The sequence below is a fragment of the Orbicella faveolata genome, unplaced genomic scaffold (assembly GCF_042242905.1).
Source record: "Orbicella faveolata isolate gen_17 unplaced genomic scaffold, um_ofav_v1 contig_46, whole genome shotgun sequence".
In the NCBI taxonomy this organism is placed as follows: domain Eukaryota; kingdom Metazoa; phylum Cnidaria; class Anthozoa; order Scleractinia; family Merulinidae; genus Orbicella; species Orbicella faveolata.
The window spans coordinates 14871995-14897323 of record NW_028301576.1 but is presented as its reverse complement, the minus strand read 5'-3'; the positions used below and the strand labels follow the sequence as shown (position 1 = coordinate 14897323).

Sequence of the window (25329 nt, the reverse complement as noted above, 5' to 3'; positions counted from 1 at the left end):
CCCCCCTTTACGAGCTAAAAATAAAAAAAGAGCGGGAAAATACACTGTAAATTCAACTGTAAAAAAGTTGGTTCTACACTTGTTCATACTCATTTCGATCGCGATGGACACTGAAATGGACCTTGATTGGAGCGACGAAAAAGACAACCTTGCAAATCACGCCGATGAATTGGAAAGGGGATTCGATTTCATTTTGACTCCTCACATAGACAGACGGGTGAGACGATTGGGAGTGAGACATTGAAATTACACAGGAAGACTGGTTCAACATGCTGGGGCACTTGATTTCAATCCCACCATCCAACGAATTCTACCGCAACAGTTAGAGCAAGCCGTCAAATGCAGCATCGAACAACAAGTCTTAAACGATCCAGAAGTAAGACCCCAAGATTATTTATACGTCAACATCAACTCCAATCGACTACAACACACGTAGCATTCTCCCTGCAGGAGAGTGAGTGACTGGACCAGAAATGAGTTGAGAGCTACAGAAATGATGCAACAGATTTCGGCCATGCTGAACTCAAACGAAAATTTAGAAATAAACGATACTTTTTCTGTCAACATTTCACACATTCGTAATCCTGGAACCGGAGGTGGAAATCGAAGAATCTGTAAAGGAGAACTGGCCATCGAAAAGATACTAGACATCAAGAAATGTGTAGTGAAGATAAAAAACCAAGACGAATTGTGTTGTGCTCGAGCCATAGTCACCATGATCGCTCACGTTGACCACGGAAGTAAACATTCCGACTACATTAATCTCAGAAAAAGTCTTCTGATTCAAGAAAAAAAAGCCAGAGCCCTACACCAACTTCCCAACATCCCACTGATGACTTCTGGTCTACCCAAAATTCAAAAGTTCCAAGACATTCTACCTGATCACATATTAATCATACTCTCGGTCGATCAGAATTACAGGATAATTTACAAAGGTTCCTACGAACCCTACAGAAAAGAAGTTATCCTCATCAAAGTAGGAGAACATTACCATGCGTGTACCTCACTCAAAGCTTTCATGGGAAGAAATCATTTCTGTTTGAGATGTGAAAAAGGCTTCGATCACGACAACATGAGATCCCATGCGTGCAATGGTTGAAAATGTGGATCCTGTTTTCAAACCGAGTGTGAAGAATACCACAAAGTTCAAAAAGGGGACCGAGCAACTTACAAGTGTGGAAGATGTCAACGAAAAGTCTTTGGAACCCATTGCTTGAGTAATCATACCAAATTCAGTGAAGAAAATGGAAAAGAAGCAAACAATAAACGTAAAAGTGTATGCAGTAGCAAAAGAAAATGCAGCAAGTGCGTGCAATTGCTTCGCCCTCGTGAAATCAATTCAAATCATGTCTGTGGAACCAACGAATGCCCCTCTTGTAGAGAGTACAAGAATTTGAACTATCATCAGTGCTTCATTCAAAATCCAACCAATTTAGAAAAAAAATTGAAGTAAGTCAAGAATCACAGTCTAAAGAGAAAAAGAGATGGTTCGACATCGGTTCAAGAAAAACCTCACATATTTGTCTACTGGGACAGTGAAACCGTGCAAGATACAGGTGTACACATTCCCAATTTACTATTTGCTGCTACCTCTAACACCGAAGAGTTGTTCAATTTTGAAGGGGAAACTTGCATCAGAGACTTCATCCATTGGTTGAGAGAATTGGCCTTGGACTGCAAACTGACGGTCATTGCTCACAATTCCCAAGGCTTCGACGCTTACCTCGTGCTAGACAAATTATTCAAACAGTACGTGGGAGTGGATCAAATAGTCAACGGAGCCAAAATCATTTCTTTGAGTTTCAACGGAGGTGACATTGAATTAAAAGACTCGCTCTGTTTCTTTCAAATGCCTCTCACCTCTTTTCCAAAAGCCTTTGGACTGAAAGAGAAGAAGAAAGGTTTCTTCCCCCACTTCTTCAACACCCCCGAAAACCAAGAGTACGTGGGTCTATTGCCAGACAAAAAGTATTACCATCCTAAAGGAATGTCACTGAGCAGAGCCAAAGAGTTTGATCAATGGTACGAAAACCTTTTCAAGGATCCAGATTACTGATTCAACTTTCAAGAAGAACTGTTGAGCTATTGTCAATCCGATGTACTACTACTGAAGGGTGGATGTGAAGTCTTTTGTCAGGAATTTGAAGAAATCAGTGGTTTCAACCCCCTCGAGAGATGTTTGACCATCGCTTCGGCATGCAATCTTTACTATCGAATGACTCACATGCAAGAGAGAACAATCGCCTCGCAGCCGACCAGTGGATGGCATGGGCAAGGAAAACCTCACTCCAAGGCTAGCATCGAATGGTTGACTTGGCTCAACACAAAACCCCACAACAACATACAACATGGAAGAAACAGTGGCGAACATGTCATCAAAGACGGTCCACATAAATACTACGTGGATGGCTACGATCCCATCACCAATGTTGTGTACGAAGTTAATGGTTGTTATTGGCACGGTTGTCCCAAATGTTACCCTAATCGAGACGAAGAAAGAGAAAAGATGGGGGAACTAACCATGGGTGATGTTTATGAAAACTAAGAAGCCAAACAACAACTTCTATTTCTAAAAGGCTACTCTGTGCAAGTGAATTACAGGATCATTTACAAAGGTTCCTACGAACCCTACAGAAAAGAAGTTATCCTCATCAAAGTAGGAGAACATTACCATGCGTGTACCTCACTCAAAGCTTTCATGGGAAGAAATCATTTCTGTTTGAGATGTGAGAAAGGCTTCGATCACGACATGAGATCCCATGCGCGCAATGGTCGAAAATGTGGATCCTGTTTTCAAACCGAGTGTGAAGAATACCACAAAGTTCAAAAAGGGGACCGAGCAACTTACAAGTGTGGAAGATGTCAACGAAAAGTCTTTGGAACCCATTGCTTGAGTAATCATACCAAATTCAGTGAAGAAAATGGAAAAGAAGCAAACAATAAACGTAAAAGTGTATCCAGTAGCAAAAGAAAATGCAGCAAGTGCACGCAATTACTTCGCCCTCGTGAAATCAATTCAAATCATGTCTGTGGAACCAACGAATGCCCCTCTTGTAGAGAGTACAAGAATTTGAACCATCATCAGTGCTTCATTCAAAATCCAACCAATTTAGAAAAAAAATTGAAGTAAGTCAAGAATCACAGTCTAAAGAGAAAAAGAGATGGTTCGACATCGGTTCAAGAAAAACCTCACATATTCGTCTACTGGGACAGTGAAACCGTGCAAGATACAGGTGTACACATTCCCAATTTACTATGTGCTGCTACCTCTAACACCGAAGAGTTGTTCAATTTTGAAGGGGAAACTTGCATCAGAGACTTCATCCATTGGTTGAGAGAATTGGCCTTGGACTGCAAACTGCCGGTCATTGCTCACAATTCCCAAGGCTTTGACGCTTACCTCGTGCTAGACAAATTATTCAAACAGTACGTGGGAGTGGATTTAATAGTCAACGGAGCCAAAATCATTTCTTTGAGTTTCAACGGAGGTGACATTGAATTAAAAGACTCGCTCTGTTTCTTTCAAATGCCTCTCACCTCTTTTCCAAAAGCCTTTGGACTGAAAGAAGGTTTCTTCCCCCACTTCTTCAACACCCCAAAAAACCAAGAGTACGTGGGTCCATTGCCAGACAAAAAGTATTACCATCCTAAAGGAATGTCACTGAGCAGAGCCAAAGAGTTTGATCAATGGTACGAAAACCTTTTCAAGGATCCAGATTACCGATTCAACTTTCAAGAAGAACTGTTGAGCTATTGTCAATCCGATGTACTACTACTGAAGGGTGGATGTGAAGTCTTTTGTCAGGAATTCAAAGAAATCAGTGGTTTCAACCTCCTCGAGAGATGTTTGACCATCGCTTCGGCATGCAATCTTTACTATCGAATGACTCACATGCAAGAGAGAACAATCGCCTCGCAGCCAACCAGTGGATGGCATGGGCAAGGAAAACCTCACTCCAAGGCTAGCATCGAATGGTTGACTTGGCTCAACACAAAACCCCACAACAACATACAACATGGAAGAAACGGTGGCGAGCATGTCATCAAAGACGGTCCACATAAATACTACGTGGATGGCTACGATCCCATCACCAATGTTGTGTACGAATTTAATGGTTGTTATTGGCACAGTTGTCCCAAATGTTACCCTAATCGAGACGAAGAAAGAGAAAAGATGGGGGAACTAACCATGGGTGATGTTTATGAAAACTAAGAAGCCAAAGAACAACTTCTATTTCTAAAAGGTTACTCTGTGCAAGTGATGTGGGAATGCGAATGGGAGGAGATGAAAAAACAGGACAAGTCCATTCAAGAAGTAGTTGATTCTTTTCAAATCATCAACAGACTGAAACCTCGAGACACTTTCTTCGGAGGGAGAACGAATGCCGTGAGACTTTACTACAAAGTAGTAGATGGTGAGAAAATTTGGTATGTCGATTTCACGTCCCTTTATCCGTGGGTAAACAAGAACATGATCTACCCCGTTGGACATCCGACCATCATTCTCGAACCTGGGGTCACAGACCTAAGCGACTACTTTGGATTAGCTCAATGTACTGTGTTACTTCCGACAGAATTGTATCATCCTGTTCTTCCTTACAGAAGTGGAGGTAAATTAACATTTCCCTTGTGTAGAAAATGTGTGGAAACGGAACAACCTAAGCCTTTAACAGAGCGTAGTCACCAATGTGTACACAGCGATGAAGAAAGATGTCTCACTGAAACTTGGTGTACTCCCAAATTGATGGAAGCTGTCAAGCAAGGTTATGTGATAAAGCACATACACGAAGTCTGGCATTTCAGTTTGACGAGCAATGACATGTTCACCTCCTACGTAAACACCTCTCTAAAAATAAAGCAAGAAGCTAGCGGATGGCCAGAATGGGTCAGTCACGACACCACAAAAAGTACTCAATATGTCGAGAACTACGAAAAACACGAAGGAATCAAACTAGAAATAGACAAGATCAAAAAAAATCCCGGAAGAAGATCATTAGCCAAAATGATGCTTAACAGTTTCTGGGGAAAATATGGTCAACAAGGTAACAAAAGTCAAGTAGTGGCCATCACGCAACCCACGTGTCTATACGAAATCATCGAAGACGACAGTAAAATAGTCCAAGCCCTGAAGATCATGAATGATGAAATGGTAGAAATCGTATACAAAAAAGTCGATGACGAACAGAGAATTCAACCCAATACTAACATTTTCATCGCCTGTTTCACAACGTGTTGGGCTCGATTAAAGTTATATCAAGATGGTCTGAGTAAATTAAACCCCCAACAAGTCCTTTACTTCAATACCGATTCCATCATATACTCACTGAAAGCAGGAGAGCCAACTCTTCCACTGGGTGATTACCTCAGTGAATTCACCAACGAGCTATCCAAAGACGATCACATCGTCGAATTCGCTTCCGCTGGTCCCAAGAACTATGGTTACACCACAAAGAAAGGTAAAGTCGAATGTAAAGTACGTGGATTCACGCTCAATACTCACGGACAAGAACAACTGAACTACAAAACATTAAAACAAAACGTAATATCCGAAGTCACTTCTCCTCAAAGAAACAAATCCACCGGAGAAAGTGTTCCTAGAAAGATTCCCATCGTAGACCCTCACAAGATCAGTCGGGATCCTGAAACAAAAAGATTGACCACAGGCGAACAGATTAAAAATTATCGAGTTGTGTTCGACAAACGAGTCATTGACCCAGACACATTCTTATCATACCCTTTCGGCTACAGAAAAGCCGTCTTTGATGATAATGACATTGATAATGTCCTTCTATTAGCTGATTTTGAATAAATGAACATTGTAACGTCAAGTAGCCTAGTAGTCACGAACACTGAACACTTTTTAGGAAGTAGGTTATAGGAAGTTGTGATGTAATCCATTGTTCTCAATAAAAAGTCACGTGTAAAATCGGAGCGTTGTGATTGGTTGATTCACGTCATGTGTGCTAAATGGGGCTCTGTGATTGGTTCAATTCATATACCGCTGCCCTATACTACTATTTATACCTGTAGCTCCACTTGTTTGCGCTTGGAATTTTCAGTTGACTTAAGGGGGTCCACATGCCACCCCTGTTTCAAGTTGTTTGCTACCTGCCCGACTGCCTGAATATTTACTCTTGCGTGTTGCAAGAGGTAAACGTTTTTGCAGAAGTTTGTTCTTTGGCTGAGCTTTTGGCGCATTCCTGGGTGCAGGTTTTGACGAGACTTCTCATTCTAGAATCATACCATTGGATGCCTTTGGTGCTGATTTTTCCATTATCTTGCCACAATTTTCCAGGCTCTTTCTAACCTGCACAAGTACTTGTCGTTTGTTTTACGAGAAGACAGTTTGATATGTTGGAGGAAAAAGATATGATTGATTGTTGTAATATGGTTGATTTCATTTCGATTAAACTATCAACAATTTTAATTTTCTAGATGGCATCTTGTAATGGATCTTGTAAAGAAAAATGTGTTGTTTGTGACAAAGATGATGTAACGGAAGAAATGAAAATGAAGTGGATAGGATGTTGCTACAAACCTATTCATTCATTGTGTGTCGATAAATGTTACACAATATGTCCTGTTTGTAAAGGACGTCTTCAAATATTGAATGAAATAAAAAGATCAGATAAGTTTACTGGCGAAGAAGCAAGTATAATCGAAGAAGCATTTTTGATACATTATGATCTGTATGTAAAGCCGAAACCTGTTACCATTACTAGGTATGAAAGTAAGCTTGTAAGAAGAGCTCTAAAGAGCGAGCCTCTTAAAGCCATGGATTCTGTGACTAATAGAATTTACAATGTGTGTTTGGTTTTTTTGTTTGATGTTGGTGCAAAAGACCTGTGACTGGGATAATATAGCTTGTCGGATATCTTTAGGTTACACTTTATCTATGTTACTAGAAATGAAAGGAAGATATCTGTTGAGACAGAAAAGTAGTGGAGTTCATCCCATTTTTACTTTTTAAGAGAACTTTTAGAATTCAACATCGATGATCATTGTATGGATAGACTTTGTGTGGTACAAACTTAATTGTAAGGGAAAGTGTAAGGTGTGTTTGAAATTTACCAAGATCATAGCTGACAAGGATAAAACAGTAAAAGGTGCAGGATTAGGTAATCCAAAATATTTGTACGAAAAAGTCCAGGTGAACAAGAACCTCACACAACAAGATTTTTTCGATGCAGTGTTGAAACACTTTAATAACACTTTGTAATATGTGATGATTGTTTACATGAATAAATTCAACTTAGAGTTTTAACATTTTCTTGGCTTGCATGATTCTCTTGACTACTCTCTCGGTCATGTTCTTGTTTTTAAACTTATTGATATTAGCTATCATTTTCTCATCGGCTTTCCACTTGTCCTGTATGTTTTTGGCTTCACTGTAATCGATGTCGTGCTGTTTGGCAAGTCTATCCAATCTATTAATGCCAGGATCCCCTCGCTTCAATCTCTTCCCCAGATGCGTACCAGGTCCCATCTACTGATAGCCGGGGCAGTGCCATTCGATTCCCGTCTTGGCAAACATGTTTTGAATGTCGAATCCCCTCCGCTTAGATCCCGTCTTCTTTTTTTGTTTAGAGACTCTCCCTTTAGACGACTTTCGACTTTTCTTTTCGGGACTTTTTTCTTTCTCTTAGTCGCTGTCATAGTCACGTTGCAGACCTTTTCTCAGTTTATCTCCTTTAGGGTACCAATTCTCCCAGCCAGGTAAAGGTTGTAGGTTTTCCAACTCCGTTTTACGTTTCTTTGGTTTTTTTCCTTTCGAGGATATTCCACTTGTGCTGGGTAGACCAAGTGAATGCAACAAACTCTCACCCGCTGCTTTTAAAGCCTTCCCTTTGACTTCTTTGCCGAACGATGTTTTGGAGTTGAATACGGACTGGATTTGAAGGTTTTCACTGGTATTTTCAAGGGTGGTGACTAATAAAGGCCGTCATTCCGTAACTATTTTTTTTTTAAATCGAAATATCTGACGCATGGAACGAGTCTGTACAATGTTGCGTGGAGCTGAAAATAATGCTAATGGAAAACGTGTGCAGGTAAGTAAATATTTTTTTCTGTTACATCGATTCTCTCTGTATCGTTTGTTAGCCTCTAGAGCTGTATTTCACAAATGTCTTTGTTACCTTCATACGTAGGTAACTCTTGAGATTGATGAAAGTAAAAAGGACCAGTTTTTTCGTCTCCTTCAAGAAATTCCAGAGGTGGCCTGCGAAGTTGTGTCCATACGACGCATCCAAAGTGGAAACGGTCAGTAGACTACAGTTCTAACGCACCATTTACAACTTATAACTTATTATTTACAACCTTCACAAACTCGGCTTCTCGAAGATTGCAGGAAAGACTTCAGCCAGTGACAAAAAGCAGAAAAACTGTTTGATAATAATTTGACCATTTTGATGGAGCAACAGTTTTCGAATTGCACACCTTTTCTCAGTGATAACAAATGGAACTTGATTCCTCGGTGTCGAAGGTTACATCATCCTGCTTCCAGCGACACCTAAAACATTCAATGTGGATTTGTATCCGTTCATGTACTTTTATTAGAGTAGTGGGAATTTCTGCTCGGGCAGAATTGTTTATAGCAAGGGAACAGCTTTGAAATTTTTGGTTTAGTTTCCCAAAGATTATGACATGGTCTCCAGTTGTCATAGAGTTGTACCATTGATATGTATCACATAAACTACATATGATCATGTGGATATTTCCAGGACTGATATGCAACCTTGAACAATTCCCTTCATGTAAGTTGATTTCCCTGTAACAATTTGGGATTATCATAAGAGGTTGTGTGTATGACTCATTGTACTTACCCTTGAGTTGCCCCTGTTCACTTCCATCCGAATTTTTATTCTAAACTTTTTTTTCTACAGCGAGGAAGCGCTTTGCCGTACCAATCGATGAAGAACCACTACGGCCATCACCTGTTCGTCTCTTTCCTCGAAGAAACGACGAGGCCGTTGCTATTTTCGCCAACAATGAGTCCAGCGTAGCTGTGCCGCCCCAAGTTCCAGAGTCAACCTGTGACTTCTGTCTCCGAGCTCCGTGCATCACATCTTCTGAATTCAAACCAAACGGAAGATGTGATGCACGCATAACCAACCACACAAAAAGGCGAAAAGACTATAAGTGGTATTGGAAGACCCTCAAGGACAATGGGCTTTGGGACAACCCAACGTATCTGGAAAAAAAAACAACTGGGTTGCCTTATTCACGACATTAGAGAGGTTATGCCACATTGCATGATAAAGGACGTTCGTGATAGGTGGCCTAACCCCCCTAACGTCCCCTATCAAGGGCATCGTCACTCGTGAGAAGCGACATTAGCAAGCTCTTTCTTGTGAGCGTCAGTTTCATCATGGATAGACCTCACTTTTCGCTTCCAGCCCAATAAATCAACGCAGTTTAACAGTTAGTTGACATGGTGAACCTTTTTTGTTTTTCAGTACAATGTCAACAACTTCTGCAAGAGTACTTCTTTTTTTCTTGATACACAGTTTTGCACGGCATCTAAAACTACAACATTCTAATTTTACACTTGTCAGCCTTCAAGCAACGGACTGAGCTACAATGAATTATAAAAAGTTGTCCATATGCCATCCTTGAACTCGTAGGTTTTATCTGACAGTACCCTGTGTGGGGCAATTCTGTCCGGTTGGCGACTGGTCTGATAGTACTGTTCAGATGTGGCTTCACGCAGCACATTCTCATTCTAAAAAATTGAAATAGAACAGGAAAATAATACATACCACAGCAACCAAGGACAGGTCATGTACTTCATGTGCAACTGTCCATTGCTGCTTTCTTCAGTTAGTTTTAATTTCTATTTTCAATAAAGGGAGCTAACCTGGGGTGGGGGGGACTCCCATGTAAAAAGGATGGGGGTGCTCATCATACCTTTTTGGGGTTAAAAAAGTAGTTTCGGTTCATCTTAGGGTGTTCAGCCTCAAAAGGTCCACATCGGGAACTTTTGCAATACCTTTTAGGTTAATGAGCCAAAAAAAATTTGACAGGACACAATGTGTTGTCTTACAATTGGTACTTCTTGAGGGTGAAAAGAATTGCAAGCCACACCCACGACATAGGGTCTTGGTAACTGTTAGAGTTTCTTTTTATGCAAAATTTTCGGCTAGCACTCCTGACCTTTTCATATGGGAATCCCCCCCCCACCAGAAAGTTGATGGTAAAGATAATGATAATAATTTGAATAATAGTAATAATTAACAATTACTGGTCTATAGTGCAATTTCTATAAAAGTGAAAAGAATAAGTGTCCTTGTGTGGACGTTCGTTATCCTCTGTCTATGTTTTTCCACTTTTTGTGAAGATACATGAATACAAATAAAAGTGTTGTGGTACATACCCAGTCAAGAACTGCAAGCTGTGTTCTCATTTCATAGGTGTCTTTACGACTGAAATGGATGCGCTTCTGTGCATAAATAAGCATCACCATATGCAGTGATTCTATCCAGAAAGTATCTCGGCACTACAGTAAATAGAGGTAATAAGTTCAAAGTTATGCCATTGAAGAAAGCTTTTGTATTGTAAATAAAACATGTATAGAGCCAATCTCTCTTTCTTAGGTGGGAGTAATGTTGCTGCCTACTCGTGGACTTTCCACATTCAGTATGAAATGTAGTGGTTATTTGTAGATCTGTGAAGTAAAGATACAATTCCATACCATAGATATTGATGTATGAATTATTATTACCAAGGCATAATCTTCAGCAAATTTGTAGATGTTGGTACCCACTATAGCCTTCCGGTATGCTGCAATAGCCTGTGCAGTAACAAGAGGTTTTTTGCTGCATACATAGCCTTCTTGACGACACCAAGACTCCTGATGGCAATTTGAATGATCCCCCTATACCACACAGATAAAAGGAATAGAAGAACCATTCAATCATCTATACAATTTTTGGTATGTAGAGTCATGGATTCTGAATCAGTGACTTGTACAACCTTGCTAATGACAAGGTGTAAAGGGCTCACCTGTGGGGTGAGGGTAATAGAAACTTACATTGTCACAACAGCCACTAACCACTCATATCTACTTGTGCCCTTGGAAATAATCTCTTGTTGTCAGAAAATTAAGATAACAATTCAAATGTACAAGTTCCTAGTGAACCCTTTTACCTGGTAATGTCTACAATGTTTACTATGTATCGCCTCAGCTCATCAGCATCACCATTGCAATTCTTCATTGCATAATAGATATGCGTCTTCGTGCACTTCACTGTCAAAACAATGGCATTTTTAGAAGGTTTTTTAACTTCAAGTAACGGTACTGTAATTCATAGGATTTGCACCACACAATTTAAGCAAAGATGAATATGACATACAAACAAGCCACTTCGAATGCAAAGAGGGCCTTTGCAGAGCTTATGTTAGTTTCAGTTTGTATCCTAAAATGGATAATTACCTTTGTCAGACAACTCTGCAAACCATGACCTCTCTGAGTCCCTAACAAGCCCACTGGCAACCTTTTTGATGGCCTTCTTGACACCCTTCCCACCTTTGTTAAGGAAAAGGAAAACAAGAACTACCATTCCTTATCACAGAGACTAAAACAGACCATAGCTACTAGCTTGATGGTGATTACAAGCTAATCCTTACTAGTGAAACCTAGTAATTTGGTTGGTGACCTACCATGCCAACTGTCATATGAGTTCCTAATCCCTTTGGTTGCAAGCCACTGCCTCAATGCCGGCACATAGTCATGTGCAACTTCACCAACACGATGACCTACAGGTGTTGCAAGGGTCAATACAAGAGTTTAGCAAAGAAACATAGGCTTTTAGACTTCATAAAACACACAGATTATACATGTGTGAAACAAGTAGTATTTGCATAATATTCATGAAACATTATTCATAAGAAACCAGTGCGAGAAACCCTCCTTTCTATGTGTGACAAACACCTGTTCAAAATAAATATAGTCTTCCAACATCTTGGAGTCACACAATATTTTTGGGATAAATCCTGGCAAGAAATATAGGTACTGTGATCATTTACAAAAAGCCAGACATATCCTGCATCTAATTATGAAGTGCTTATCATTTATGGGAAGAGTGCACTATCAAATCAACATTACAACTTACCAAGAGCTGTTAGAGAATCTATCACTGCTTTAGTCATGGGTACTTCTCAAGATGCTGCAGATGGCATATCTTCTTTATCCCAATTTCGGCAATAAATAACTTTCTTGTTTCTGAAAAAAAAAATTAAGAGAATTATCAACAATGCCACATGTTAGGTTGTATTCAAGCAGAGATGGTTATAGTTCAAAGTCCCCACTGATAAGATAAAGCTGAAACTGTGGTGTGCTGCACAGCTTGGCTGGAATCATGTCTAGCATCTGTTATGATGATCTAAATTTATGAAGAAGGAAACAAAATTCCATGAAATTTAATTGAATCAATAGTTCACAAACAAAACAAAAAAGTGCAGAAATTCCCGGAAAGGCTGCATCATACCTTGGAAACATACATCTCCTTGGAGAAGATATTGAGCATCCTGCTGTGCTTCCGACCTAGCTTCCTGTAATTTTATCTCATACCAGGCTTTCACAGCATTCTTGTATCCTAAAGAAGTGTATACTGGAAAGAGGGAAAAAGAACAACTGAAGTATGTTCACAAGAGAAAAATAAGCTGCATAACTGGTTCCCTCATGGCAAGGAAGAAGGCAATGAAAAGAAATAAACTCTATGACACTTTTTCTAGAAATTGCATGATCACTGATGAGTATAGGGAATTTTTGTGTAGTACACCAACTTAAGTATAACAATACTGCTATTGTCAGAGAGGATTATTGTATTTCAGAGAAATTGTAATACCGGTAGTAATGTATCTCTCGTCCACATTTCCGATGTGAGCTGCCTTACAAGCACTGACATACTGGGTCTCAGTAAGGCCAGAACTGATAAATCCATGTAAAACCCTAAACAAAAATGACAGCAGTGTTAGCTTACACAAATGTCAAGTTCAAAATTTTTGGAAATTCAAATATAAAAAATTACTTATACTTTTACCTCAAATTGGCTGTGTACTTTCCGCCGATGATACTGCTGGAATTCCATCGACAGGAATGACCGGCCACGCAGCCCACGCTGACGAGCGCCACATGTCCATGCTTTATCGCATCGAATGATGGCAACTCTAGAGGATAGCCACATAAGGGACACCTTCCGCAATATTGTGCCATTGTAGATATGAGGTTTCGCACCGCATCATTGGATGAAAGAAAATAGTCTTTGTTCTCCGTACTTTGGGTGTGGATATTGAACTTTCCGGTTGTATTTTCACCGTAACCCAAAATATACGGATCAGAGATATCCGTTTGCGTTTGTGCATCTATTTTTTTCGAACATGAAGGAAAAGGTTGTGGCGAAGGTTGTGATGAAGGTTGTGCTGAAGGCTGTTGTATCGTTGACAAAAACAAAGATTGACTGGCTGTGATTACCATCTGACTTCGTTCAAACTCTTTGAATGAGCTCAGATATCGTTCCATCATCAAAAGGTTACCCATTGGTGTACGACTGGTTATACGTAAGGCACTTTTAACACCTTGAATTTTAGCTTTCAATGCCTCTAAACACTCCTCCATACCCACTTCAACTTCAAGCTGTATGCTGTACGTAATCCGTTGTGCACGAGGAGGCATTAGTTTGGGCTTCTTGGAGAAAGATTCTGCCATGAAAAATCCAATGCACCGAAAAATAGTTGATAAGATAAAAGAGCGCCTAAGAAGCAAAGACAATGCGTGCAAACTAGCTCGATTCAAAGTGGAAGTTGTGGCACCAAAGCACGACAGCTTCCGCCATGAACCGAACCATCATTCCCAAAAACGCATATATTACATCATGCCCTTTTTTTAAGCATGCCAAATATTGCATAGACGATGACATAGGCATATTGAAGGCTCAACAAAGCAACGAATCGTCTACGAGGAGTCTGTGAGCGGGTGCGTATGTTCAGGGATTGACAGGGACGGTTACAGGCGGGAAATTCAAATTTCCTTCACTAAATTCTTCAATTAGCGTTAGAAGGATCAGGATTTTAGTACATTTCTGACTTAAATTCACAATTTGGGCGGTTCTACACTCGCATTAAGTTCTTAATGTGTAGGTTTTTATTTGTTCCATTGCAGAGTGGGTTTACCGCATCTTCCTCACTGAGTCCGCCATCTTTGATTAGGACTATGAACAAAGATTGCGTGACAAAGAGGGGGAGGAGCTATGCCTTTTATGGTGCAGGTCCTTGTTTAAGGAAGGAGCATTGCAGTAATCAATTACATCATACACAGTATAAATGTCGTGGACATTGCTCACAATTGTGTCAATTAAATCATCAGATAGTCCATGTCCAACAATTCCAGTGCTGTCAAACATCCTTATCTTTGATTGTGAAGACAACGACCTTTGAACTTCATTTAGTGCTTCCTTAAGGCATGCTCTCTCATCCTCTGAAAAGTCCCTTGATTTTTCTTGATCACATTCACTAGTAGGTACACAATCAAAGTTTGGAATGGGTTTACTGCATCCAGAATCCTCGCATTTGCAGCTTTTATGGCACACATTACAGCCATCATGCATTGGCGATATCGAACAAACTTCATTATCAAAGCTTTCAAGGAAGGCAATGCGGCAACATGATGTCAGTGACTTCTGTACAGCAGCTTTTATGTCAGACTCATATGTAATTAGATGCCATCCTTGATAAATAGTGACATGATAAGCCTCGGGTCCATCCCTTCCTGCACGTCCTGCTTCTTGTAGATGGCTTGTTAAGTTTTTGGAAGGACCACAGTGTACAACATATTTAACATGAGGGAAGTCCACTCCCATACTTAGTGATGTAGATGCAAATACCACCCTTACATGTCCAGACAACCCCTCAAAAGACTTTGTAATGCAATCCTTGTGACTTAGGGGTGTCTGGGAGTAATAAACTCCAAGAAGACATCTCTCATCAATGGACCCTTCACCCTCGACATAAACTCCTGATTGTCCCAGTTCCATCAGAAAAAATGTCAGAACAGATACAATGTCATTCACTGTCTTACAAAAAATAATTGTGAATGGTGTTTGGCCCTTTTTCTCTCTCAAAATGTGTAAAAGCCAATCAAAGCAATGTAATTTGCTGTTTGCTTTCACCACAGTGAAACAGATGTTGTCCTTGTTGGGACTAACAACTATTGGCAATAGGTTGCTCTTCATGCCAAGGTACTTCATTAAGCAGTCACGCATTTCTCTGTTTGCAGTTGCCGTTAACCCCAACACTGGCGTGCAACTTTTCAATAATGAACGCAACTCAGAAATGCGACTAAGGGTTTCCCGGAATGCTGCCTTTCCTTTCTTTCCAATTCCCCTAAAGGAAAAAAAAAGCACTTAATCAAACCCAAACTAATACCTTCAATTCACTAAATTTAACCTTGTTTAGAAGATTATGTAATCTGCAATTAAGGGTCCTAAATAAAAAATTATGTACACAAATACAGCACTTTTGCATTTGGTAGTTTTGATTGGGGTGCTCCCAACATTCCTTGCGTGACAGTTCTAGAACATTCTTGCGTTACCATAAGACATTTAGGTCTTAGAGGGGGATTTAGCAATACCCTCAATTGTAAACACGTGCCCCTGTTGTTGTTCGAGTGATGAGTTGTTAGCAGAATAAACGGAGTTTAGTTGTTATTAGTGTTCGTCTCTCTTGAACGCCAAATTGGTGACCCCGACGCAATCATGCCCGACGAAGCTGACATTCCGACACAACCAACTGCAATTGCTAATGCTGTTTCGCTGAAACTACCGGATTTCTGGCCGTCTGATCCTGAACTTTGGTTCGCACAAGCTGAGGCGTTGTTCACTGCTCAAAATATCACCCACGAAAAGACGAAGTTCGGTCATGTGGTTCGTGTTCTCCCGGCCCAATATGCCTCAGAAGTACGCGACATTATTTTACGACCGCCGGAAGCTCCTTATACGGCACTGAAAACCGAATTACAAAACCGTGTCTGCCCTTCCAAACGACAACGATTACAGCAACTCCTACACGTGGAAGACCTTGGAGATCGAAAGCCGGCACAACTTTTACGGCATATGTTGAAGCTTCGTGGTGGTACAGTCGCCGATGCTGGCGAAGACGAGATTTTCCGTGAGCTTTTTCTGCAGAAACTTCCACTCACCGTTCACATGGCTCTTGCGGTACACAAAGGTGCTAGTCTCAGTGAGCTCGCTGACATGGCGGACAATATGGCGGAGGTCCAAGGTCCTCAAGCACCGGTTTACCAAATACAGCACCAGGGTGATTCTGAGATTAGCGCCATTAAAACCGAGCTACAGAAGATCTGGCAAACATTGCAGTCGACCCCACCAGCCCGTGCACAACCACAGTCGCGCTCCCACCCCGACATTTGTTGGTACCACGAGTGATTTGGCACGAAAGCTTTAAAATGCCGTGAGCCTTGCAAGTTTCAACAGCAACCGGGAAACTCGACTGCCAGTTGGTGAACGCAGCCCATGCGACTGGCACATCTCCTCTCCTTCGACTTTATGACAAGAATACTAAACTGAACTTTTTAGTTGACACGGGAGCGGCAATTAGCGTGTTTCCGGCTGGACGATCAGATCGTTTCAAGAAAGGCGACGTCACATTACGAGCTGCGAATAACTCTATCATTAACACTTACGGTTCTAGACAGTTAATCCTCGATTTCAGGCTCCCACGCCCCCTAACCTGGTGATTTCTAGTAGCTGATGTGACTCAACCTATTATTGGCGCTGATTTTCTGTTACAACACAAATTGTTAGTGGACCTGGACAGACGCCGCCTTATTGACACGAGAAATGGGACACGAGTCGAAGCAGAACCTTCACCGTGCCCCACTCCTCACCTTAATTTTCTTTCTACTCAGCCATCCACTGGTGATCCTTTCACACGACTCCTGAATGAGTTCCCGTCATTGACAAGCCCTTGCATCAGCGATACTCCTATTAAACATGGTGTTGCCCATCACATTGTCACCGAAGGCCGACCTGTCTTCGCACAACCACGGCGTCTTTCTCCTGAGAAATTGGGTGCTGCTAAAGCTGAGTTCAACAAGCTCCTTGAGATGGGAATCGTGCGCCCATCCTCCAGCACATGGGCCTCTCCACTCCACATGGTCCCAAAAGGAAATGGCGAATGGCACCCATGCGGGGACTACCGCAGGTTGAATGACATCACAACTCCTGATCGCTACCCCATTCCACATATCCAAGATTTTGCGTCCAATTTGGCTGGTAAAACCATCTTTTCCAAGATCGACTTGGTTCGTGCCTACCATCAGATTCCTCTTACCATGGACGACATCGCTAAGACGGCCATTATCACTCCATTTGGTCTGTTCGAGTTCTGCCGTATGCCTTTTGGCTTAAGAAATGCTGTCCAGACCTTCCAGCAGTTCATTGCCGATGTATGTCGTGACCTGGACTTTGTTTGTGTCTACCTGGATGACATCTTGGTTGCTAGCTCCTCCCTCGCTGAGCACCTCCAACATCTTCAGACCCTCTTTCAGCACTTATCTGACCACGGACTTGTCATCAACCCAGCTAAATGCGAATTTGGCAAGTCAGAAGTGAACTTCTTGAGCCATACCATTAGTGCAGCTGGTATTCGTCCCCACATTACCCGTGTTGAAGCAGTTTGCACGTTTCCAGTTCCCCAAGACAAGGCACTGCACCAGTTCGTGGGCCTCATCAATTATTATCACTGCTTTGTTCCCAGGTGTGCTGAGATCTTACAACCCCTACACCTGGCACTTACAGCGGACAGTTTCACATGGACTGCCTCCTGTCAACTAGCATTCGACGCAGCCAAAGTGGCCTTGTCCGAGGCAGTTATGTTGGTCCATCCTCACCCACCTGCCGCCACTTGCATCACGACCGACGCATCAAACCTTGCTGTCGGAGCAGTCCTTGAACAGTTCATTCATGGACAAAGGAGACCTATCTCCTTCTTTTCGAAGAAGTTGAGCCCTGCGGAACTTAAATACAGTGCCTTTGATCGTGAACTGTTGGCTGCTTACCTAGCTGTCCGACATTTCCAGTATTTTGTAGAGGGCCGTGTGTTCCATATCAACACGGAGCACAAGCCTCTTACCTTTGCACTTCATTCCAGTGCTGAACGACATTGACCATGACAAGCGCGGCACCTGGCCTTTATTTCCGAGTTCACGTCAGACATCCGCCATATCGAAGGTCAAGCTAATCGTGTTGCTGATGCACTGTCACGCAATGTCCTTGCCCTGGAACAATCCCCAATCGACCTTGAAGCCCTTGCTTCTGCTCAAGAACTAGATGGGGAGCTCCTCAAGCTTTCAACCTCCTCCACTTCATTGCAGCTTGCACAGGTTCCTCTTTCGCACACCGGACGAACTCTCCTTTGTGATATCTCCCAAGGTCGTCCCCGTCCTCTGGTGCCCTTAACGATGCATCGAGCCATCTTTGACAACCTGCACTCTTTGTCTCATCCGGGCATCAAAGCCTCTCGTCGCCTCATATCCAAACAGTACGTCTGGCCAAATATGAAGCGGGACATCACCTGCTAGACCCGTACCTGCCATGATTGTCAGCAATCCAAGGTGCAACGGCATGTCAAAGCCCCGCTGAAGGCCTTCACCCCACCCGACTGCCGTTTTGATAGTATTCATGTGGACATTGTCGGTCCCTTACCTCTATCCAAGGGCTACACTTACCTGTTCACTTGCATTGATCGCTACACTTGCTGGCCTGAGGCAATTCCGATGGCTGATGCCACTGCTGAGTCCTGCGCTTCTGCTCTTCTGACGGGCTGGATCTCGCGCTTTGGTGTACCGACGACGATAACCTCTGACCGGGGACAGCAGTTTGAATCGGATCTTTGGCATTCCCTAATGAACCTTCTTGGTGCCACACGTCTCCACATCACAGCGTAACACCCACAGGCAAATGGTCTTGTCGAGAGGTTCCACAGGCACCTTAAAACCGGCCTGAAAGCACGATTGGCAGGTAGTAATTGGGTTGACGACCTCCCTATGGTCCTTCTTGGAATTTGTGCCACCCTCAAAGAAGACCTGTCATGTACGTCTGCAGAATTGGTTTATGGCACAACACTCCGTCTGCCAGGCGACTTCTTCTCTGCCCCTACTATCGAGGACCCATCCTCATTCGTGTCAAGACTGCGTTCTTCCATGCAGCACCTCCAGTTTGTTCCTACGAGATGGCATGGTCGTCGTGATGTTTATCTCCCTCCTGACCTCCATACAGCTACCCACATGTATGTGCGGCGTGACAGCCACAAACCTCCACTAACGCGCCCTTATGATGGTCCCTTTCGGGTTCTCCGCCGTTTTGACAAACACTTTACCCTGGACATTAATGGCAAGACCAAGGAAATCACAGTTGACCGTTTAAAGCCTGCTAAGCTGATGGATGATGCTGGTCCTATTGAGCATCCAGTTGAAGTTTCTGCTCCACATTCTCCAACACTTCCAGATCCTCGAGAGAACACTAGCACTCCAACTCAAGTTCATTCTCACCCACCTTGACCCGAGCAGCCCACCCAAGTCGTCGACCAGCACATTTCTCGGATTATCTCTCAGACTGATAGGGGGGTACCGTGATGCTCCCAACATTCCTTGCGTGACAGTTCTAGAACATTCTTGCGTTACCATAAGACATTTAGGTCTTAGAGGGGGATTTAGCAATACCCTCAATTGTAAACACGTGCCCTTGTTGTTGTTCGAGTGATGAGTTGTTAGCAGAATAAACGGAGTTTAGTTGTTATTAGTGTTCGTCTGTCTTGAACGCCAAATGATTATGCTCTTAGCTGCAACAGGTCCTCATATTGCCAATGCCATAGGATGCCCTGTTTGGCACTCATAAAAACCTTGCTTTGGGTTTACAACTTCAAGTCTGGTCGATAACTCATACAAAATTTTACCTTGGATCCATTTTGTGTTGTTGACACCAATTTTTTTTTTAATGTTCTTTTTCTTCTACCAGCTATGTTGCTTGCCATGTATGTTTCCTAAAAGTAGGTTCTAAAGCACATGCATTTCAATTCTCTTATATTTTCTGTCAGTCTGAATAACTACTGTAAGAATGCAATCAATGAAATCAATCTTTCCACTTAAACTTAGTGTAGTAAGTGCAGTAAAATAATGCATGTTTAGTGCAGATTTTACGTAAGATCACTCAGACACTTCAACACGTATCACATGCACAAAAAGCTCACTTGCACTTGTGAATCTCCATTGTCAAAAGTAACACCTCATTGGCACAAATTAAAAGATTACGGAATAAATGTTATCAAAAATGGCCGAAAAGCACCATACCATGTTTCCACTGTGTGAACTTCGTCCACCACTAGGACCTCGGTGTCATGCAAACTTCCAAACTGCAGAGCTTTCTTCCATCTATTGCTCAGCCACTGTTCTGCACTGCCAAACACGATGTTTGCACCTCCCTCCTCAATATCTTGGTCAGTTTTCTCATCATCACCAATGGCCGCCGCAGATAAATCACAATGCAACTTCTTGATAATTGCCACTCGCTGTTTTCTAATGCATTCCAGTGGGCTGACAATGCAGACAAAGAACTTATTCCTGTAGTCGCTTTCATTTTTCAAACACTCCAACACCTTTGGAATTATTTGGTAGATTGAACTCTTCCTGAAACCCGTAAGCAGAACTGCCAAAACATCTTCACGTGAACAAATTACTCACCATAAGCACTCTATCTGCTCTGCTTTCAGGGAATCGTAGTAAAAATTTCTCAGGGCTTCAACTAACCCAGCAGAAAACTCGTCCTTGCTAACATCTTGCTCTGTCTCTGCCATTTTGTTTTCTACTAGCCAGGCCAACTTTTTGACCAGAAGTGAGGTTAAAATATGAAAGCCAATAAAAACGCAGTGTTTCATAAGTATTGTTTCTCGACCAATCAGAGAAAAAATCACGATCTGATTTCTTAACATGTGATCCGACAAGTAAATGTATCACGCCCTCCTTCCCCACGTCTGAATATAAGGAAGGGAGGGTATGATCGCAGGTTACGATGCTTCCAACAGTAGCATGCACATTCAACCAACTGAGATTTCTAATGAACAAGACAAACAATTTCTACTTTGTTGTGAGAAAAATTGCCTTCCCTCGGCTGCCATTTTCAAAAACCGAGTGGTTACAAAGCTATCCTTAAGGCAAAAGCTGCTGACCGAACACAGTGTGGTCACCAATAAATAAAATACAGATTTTCAGGTTCTGACGTTCGTGGAAAAGTGGAAATGTTACATATTAAAGAGATTTCAATTCATTCCCTATATTTAGCATTGTTTGAAGTACAATGTCTGATATTGCCCCATTTGAATCATTTTTGAAATGGAAATTACCAATTGAAAATACCAGTCCCTCATTAGCATATGCTGCCAAAGCAGTAACTAGAAATGTCCCCTTTGCTGTGGACATTCCCTACCCACTCTTAAAGGCCTGGCATGAATTTCTTAGTGAGGCAACAAAGCAAAATAATAATCCATGCCCTACTTCAGAGGAACAGAGCCGATCTACATCTGGGACAGGTAAAGAATCAGTGAGACCACAAAACATACACTGATTTGTTGGAATTTTCCATCCCTGGAAATTTCTTTGCTATCAGTGAGGACCACATCACAAGAACAGAAGTTCATGTACATCTTCAGAGATTAGCTGGGGCAGTTTGCATTGAGTATAAGAAGGCAAAGGGTGGAAGGGAAAGTCTGGAACTGGGTAAAACGTCTAAGAGGTTTCACATCTATGAAGGACACACAGTTGACTTAGTGGAATTAAGAGAGCAGAATGAGCTTATCAAAGATGAACTTCTGGAGTGGAGTGATTTGGAGTCAGAGCTAAAAAAACTTCATCAAGAGATGCAGGTGGCAATCCAAGAGAAAGATGGAGCAGTTAAGAATTTACAAACAATCAATGAACACCTCTTAAGTTATGTAAGTTCACTTACAGAAAAACTGCAAAAGAAAAATACTGTTGTGAACACAAACCTTTAATTATCATAGAAATGGATCATGTAATACTAGATAAACTTCATTTATTACTCAGGATACTTGATGTTTTATTGAAAACTTAATTAGGGATGCTTTGCAGTAGGATCAGAAAGACAATTGGGACAAAAAACAAGCGGCCCAAAAAATTATCCATTTAAATTAACTTCAAAAAACAGTTAGATCCTGTGGGATTTCCTTTGACATTTGGGAAAAAAACAAATGCAGATGGCAAGGGTTCTGGCCAGTATGACTTTAAAAGTCTTCTGGGCTCTGAGAAAAAAAAATTACTATAAGATCTACCCAGCAAGCTTCCTAGTGCTATCCATTCAGAGGCTGTGGAAACTGTTCAAAAACGTTGGGAGGACTTTGATGCTCTCTATTCCATTGTTGCTAGCAAGGAATCATCAAATGAAGACATGGCCAGTTATTTTGCAAGGGCCAAGGGTTGGGTTACTTTATTCACATCACTGCGAGACAAAAAGAATGGGTACAGAGGGCAAATCTGACCCCCTACATGCGTGCTATGGTATACCATATTCCAACCTTTTTTAAAAATATAAAACAGTAACTGGCAATGATGTGGCTAGAAACATTGTTTTACACAAGTCTAACAAATGGGATGCTCCAACAGATGTTTTACAGCTTGAATCACAGCAGTGGGAGCTAAGAGAGCGAGAAAGGTCTAAAAGACCAGACTCAAAGAAAAATGCAAGTTACTGGGAAGAGGAGCTGAGGGAGACTAGGAGAAACAAGGACCACAAATCTGATTAAAAATATATAATTCAAAAATTTCATGAGATAAGATATTTGATATGCTCTAGCAATAAATTGAGAAATTGTTTATCAGTGTAATAATTCTATTTCAACGTACAATATTTTGTAATACATGCCATTTTTATAAATTTGTAGACGATTGTAATCAACATGAATACATATTGCAAATTGTGGCTAGATTCTCCGATTAGCATGTAGAATCTCTGAAATGCTACTAACAAGTTTTACACTTAAAGCAAAAAGGTACAGATTATAGCTAGGCCGTCACGGATTTCAGCAAAAACTTAGGTTTTTAAAGAGAATATTAGTCTCCATCCATCACGGATTTATCGCTACACCGTCACCGATTTCAGCAAAAACTTAGGTGTTTTAAGAGAATATTTGTCTCCATCTGTCATGGATTCTCGCTAGGCCATCACGGATTTCAGCAAGAACTTAGGTTTTTAAAGAGAATATTAGTCCCCATCCGTCACGGATTTACAGCTAGGCCGTCACAGATTTTGGCAAAAACTTAGGCTGTTAAAGAGAATATTAGTCTCCATCAGTGACGGATTTATTGCTAGGTCGTCACGGATCTGTCATTTATGTGTCATGGATTTTACCCATTTTGACTGTCACAGATGTTCGACCATCACGGCATGATTAAGAGCATTATAAAGTGAGATGTTGTTATGCTACAAAGCGGTAATGGCGGATGTGCATAAGGTGAAAGCGATGAGGATTAAAGCATTCCTCCCAAAAATATAAAGTTTTCTTCGCTGTCTCACCTCTTCTTTTAGTATCATTAAAGTATTAATTGTCCATCCCCGTAATAAGATTTCTAGTCCCATTTCCTTAAAGCAAGAACTTGGTCAACTTAATATTCCTACAAATTTCGATCAGCCCACAAACAACGGCATCTTCTCACCAGAAAAACCTTGAAAATCTCTGCTATATATGCGGTGAAAAGCTGCGAAAATCAAAAGGCACAGTCACTTCACAGTTTCAATGTCTGAAATGGAAATTCTTGGCTGAAAAGTTTTCAATCTTCGTTGAAAAGGACCTTGAGGAAATTCATCCGCAATATTTTTACCACACGTGCTATGCGCATCCTGACAGAAGATCTGTTGTTCCAGTTACATGGGTGACACACTATGACGATGATTGCAGAGTCTGTTCACATGTAGAAGAAATTAAGAAAGGTGGAAGGCCTAAGAAGGTATGAAGGGGGAGAAAACCCGAGTTACTTGACCCGTCTAGAACTCTTCAGACCCCTAGTAGTTCGCTCCAAGATCTTGATGTTCTTACCAAAGACATGCCCTCTATTCGCTTCGATGAATTTTCAGAAGTTTGTCCTTCCTGCAAAACCTTAGAAAAGAATTTCTGTGCCCAGTGTGCCTTCAGATTTTAGAAAAACCTGTGGAAACCACTTGTCAGCATTACTTTTGTGTAGAATGCATGAAAGGTGTAATTGATAGTGGTCAGAAGGGTTCATGTCCCATTTGTAAAGAAAATATTAGCCCCCTCAAAGTACCTACTTGAATGGTGCTGCGACTCATTGCCGAGCAAGAGGTAATTTGCACAACCTGTTGCAAGTCTGTTAACTACGAAAATAGTGCTGTCCATGCTTGCGAAGGTGCTGCACAAGCACCAGCTGTAATTCCCCAGCCCCAATAACCAGTGGTAGACCCTGACCCCGCCCAGGCTATGCAGCAGATTTTGGAAGATGAACAGGCAGGAAAATTCTCACCAGAGGTGAAGATATGCACTGCATATGTGAAAACTAGGTTGAGGGAGTCAACAGATGGAAAAACTGTATTGTTCAAAACTGGTGGAAAGGTAACATTCCTTTTTATTTTCAATTTAAACTGTTTGCCCTCCTGTCCCCAACCCCCCCATCCCCCTCCCCCCACACACACAGCCCCCCCTTCGCAACTTGCCCTGAAACCATCTTCCACCAACTGGACTCACTGCACTTCTTATATTTTCTTCAAGCCTCCAGGTGTTGTGCATGTCCCGGTCGCACAAAAGCCTTCTGATCAAGTTACCCCAAGAACACGGCTTAATCGAACCAAGGCTCTCAAAACAGTTGGTAACAAGATCAGTTGTGACCGATTTGATGTGCACATGATCCAAACCCTGAAACAGAAGAGCCAGGAGGAGAGAAGACAAATTTTGCATGATGCTTTGGGAAAGGAACTTGTCCTCAACATCTCAGAGGGTCAAGCAAATGCCATGAAAGCAAGCCTTGGGATAACATGGTTGAGCTCACAGAGAGGAGGGATAACAAGACTGTTACCATCATCAACAAAACTCCATGTGCAGATGTCAGTGATCTTAAGGACCACATAGTTTCCTTTGTGGATGACTGTGACTTGTAAGGAAGGCCACCCTAGCTACCTCAAATTTAAAAATACAAAACCATTTTCCACTTCATAACTTTCATACAACTTCTACCTCTTCTCATTTCAGGGCTGGTCAACTTGGCATAATGGAAAAATACCACATGACAAATTATTA

At 41.7% G+C, this 25329-nt stretch overlaps 2 protein-coding genes and 4 pseudogenes across 3 annotated transcripts; 4 read left to right on the top strand and 2 right to left on the bottom strand.

The window, feature by feature from the left end:
• Positions 1-103: 103 nt before the first annotated feature.
• On the top strand, positions 104-2056 carry LOC149098576 (uncharacterized; annotated as a pseudogene).
• A 2705-nt stretch (positions 2057-4761) lies between these two features.
• On the top strand, positions 4762-5809 carry LOC149098575 (uncharacterized). Its single transcript, XM_089276705.1, has one exon. It carries the CDS (start codon positions 4820-4822, stop codon positions 5807-5809), a length of 990 nt encoding a protein of 329 aa, XP_089132831.1. The 5' UTR covers positions 4762-4819.
• Positions 5810-7985: 2176 nt separating this feature from the next.
• LOC149098574 (uncharacterized) lies at positions 7986-9232 on the top strand. The gene is made up of 3 exons (XM_089276704.1): positions 7986-8048; positions 8148-8259; positions 8883-9232. The coding sequence occupies exons 1-3, from the start codon at positions 7986-7988 to the stop codon at positions 9230-9232; spliced, it is 525 nt and encodes a 174-aa protein (XP_089132830.1).
• A 181-nt stretch (positions 9233-9413) lies between these two features.
• Positions 9414-13851, bottom strand: LOC149098573 (uncharacterized; annotated as a pseudogene). Its single transcript, XR_016203634.1, has 11 exons — positions 13041-13851; positions 12846-12949; positions 12499-12608; positions 12307-12380; positions 12111-12220; positions 11659-11754; positions 11432-11524; positions 11146-11245; positions 10721-10873; positions 10373-10495; positions 9414-9721 (listed from the first exon to the last, which is right to left on the bottom strand). The product of XR_016203634.1 is annotated as an uncharacterized LOC149098573 (transcript).
• A 271-nt stretch (positions 13852-14122) lies between these two features.
• On the bottom strand, positions 14123-21446 carry LOC149098572 (putative ATP-dependent DNA helicase Q1; annotated as a pseudogene).
• On the top strand, positions 21366-22908 carry LOC110065084 (uncharacterized; annotated as a pseudogene).
• The last annotated feature ends 2421 nt before the right edge of the window (positions 22909-25329 follow it).

Excerpts from the sequence above, each read along its gene's own strand:
- LOC149098575 (XM_089276705.1), top strand. The coding sequence starts at position 4,820 with ATGTTCACCTCCTACGTAAACACCTCTCTAAAAATAAAGCAAGAAGCT.
- LOC149098574 (XM_089276704.1), top strand. The coding sequence starts at position 7,986 with ATGGAACGAGTCTGTACAATGTTGCGTGGAGCTGAAAATAATGCTAAT. Across the intron at positions 8,049-8,147 it reads CTAATGGAAAACGTGTGCAG|GTAACTCTTGAGATTGATGA; the intron begins GTAAGTAAATAT and ends CTTCATACGTAG. Across the intron at positions 8,260-8,882 it reads ACGCATCCAAAGTGGAAACG|CGAGGAAGCGCTTTGCCGTA; the intron begins GTCAGTAGACTA and ends TTTTTTCTACAG.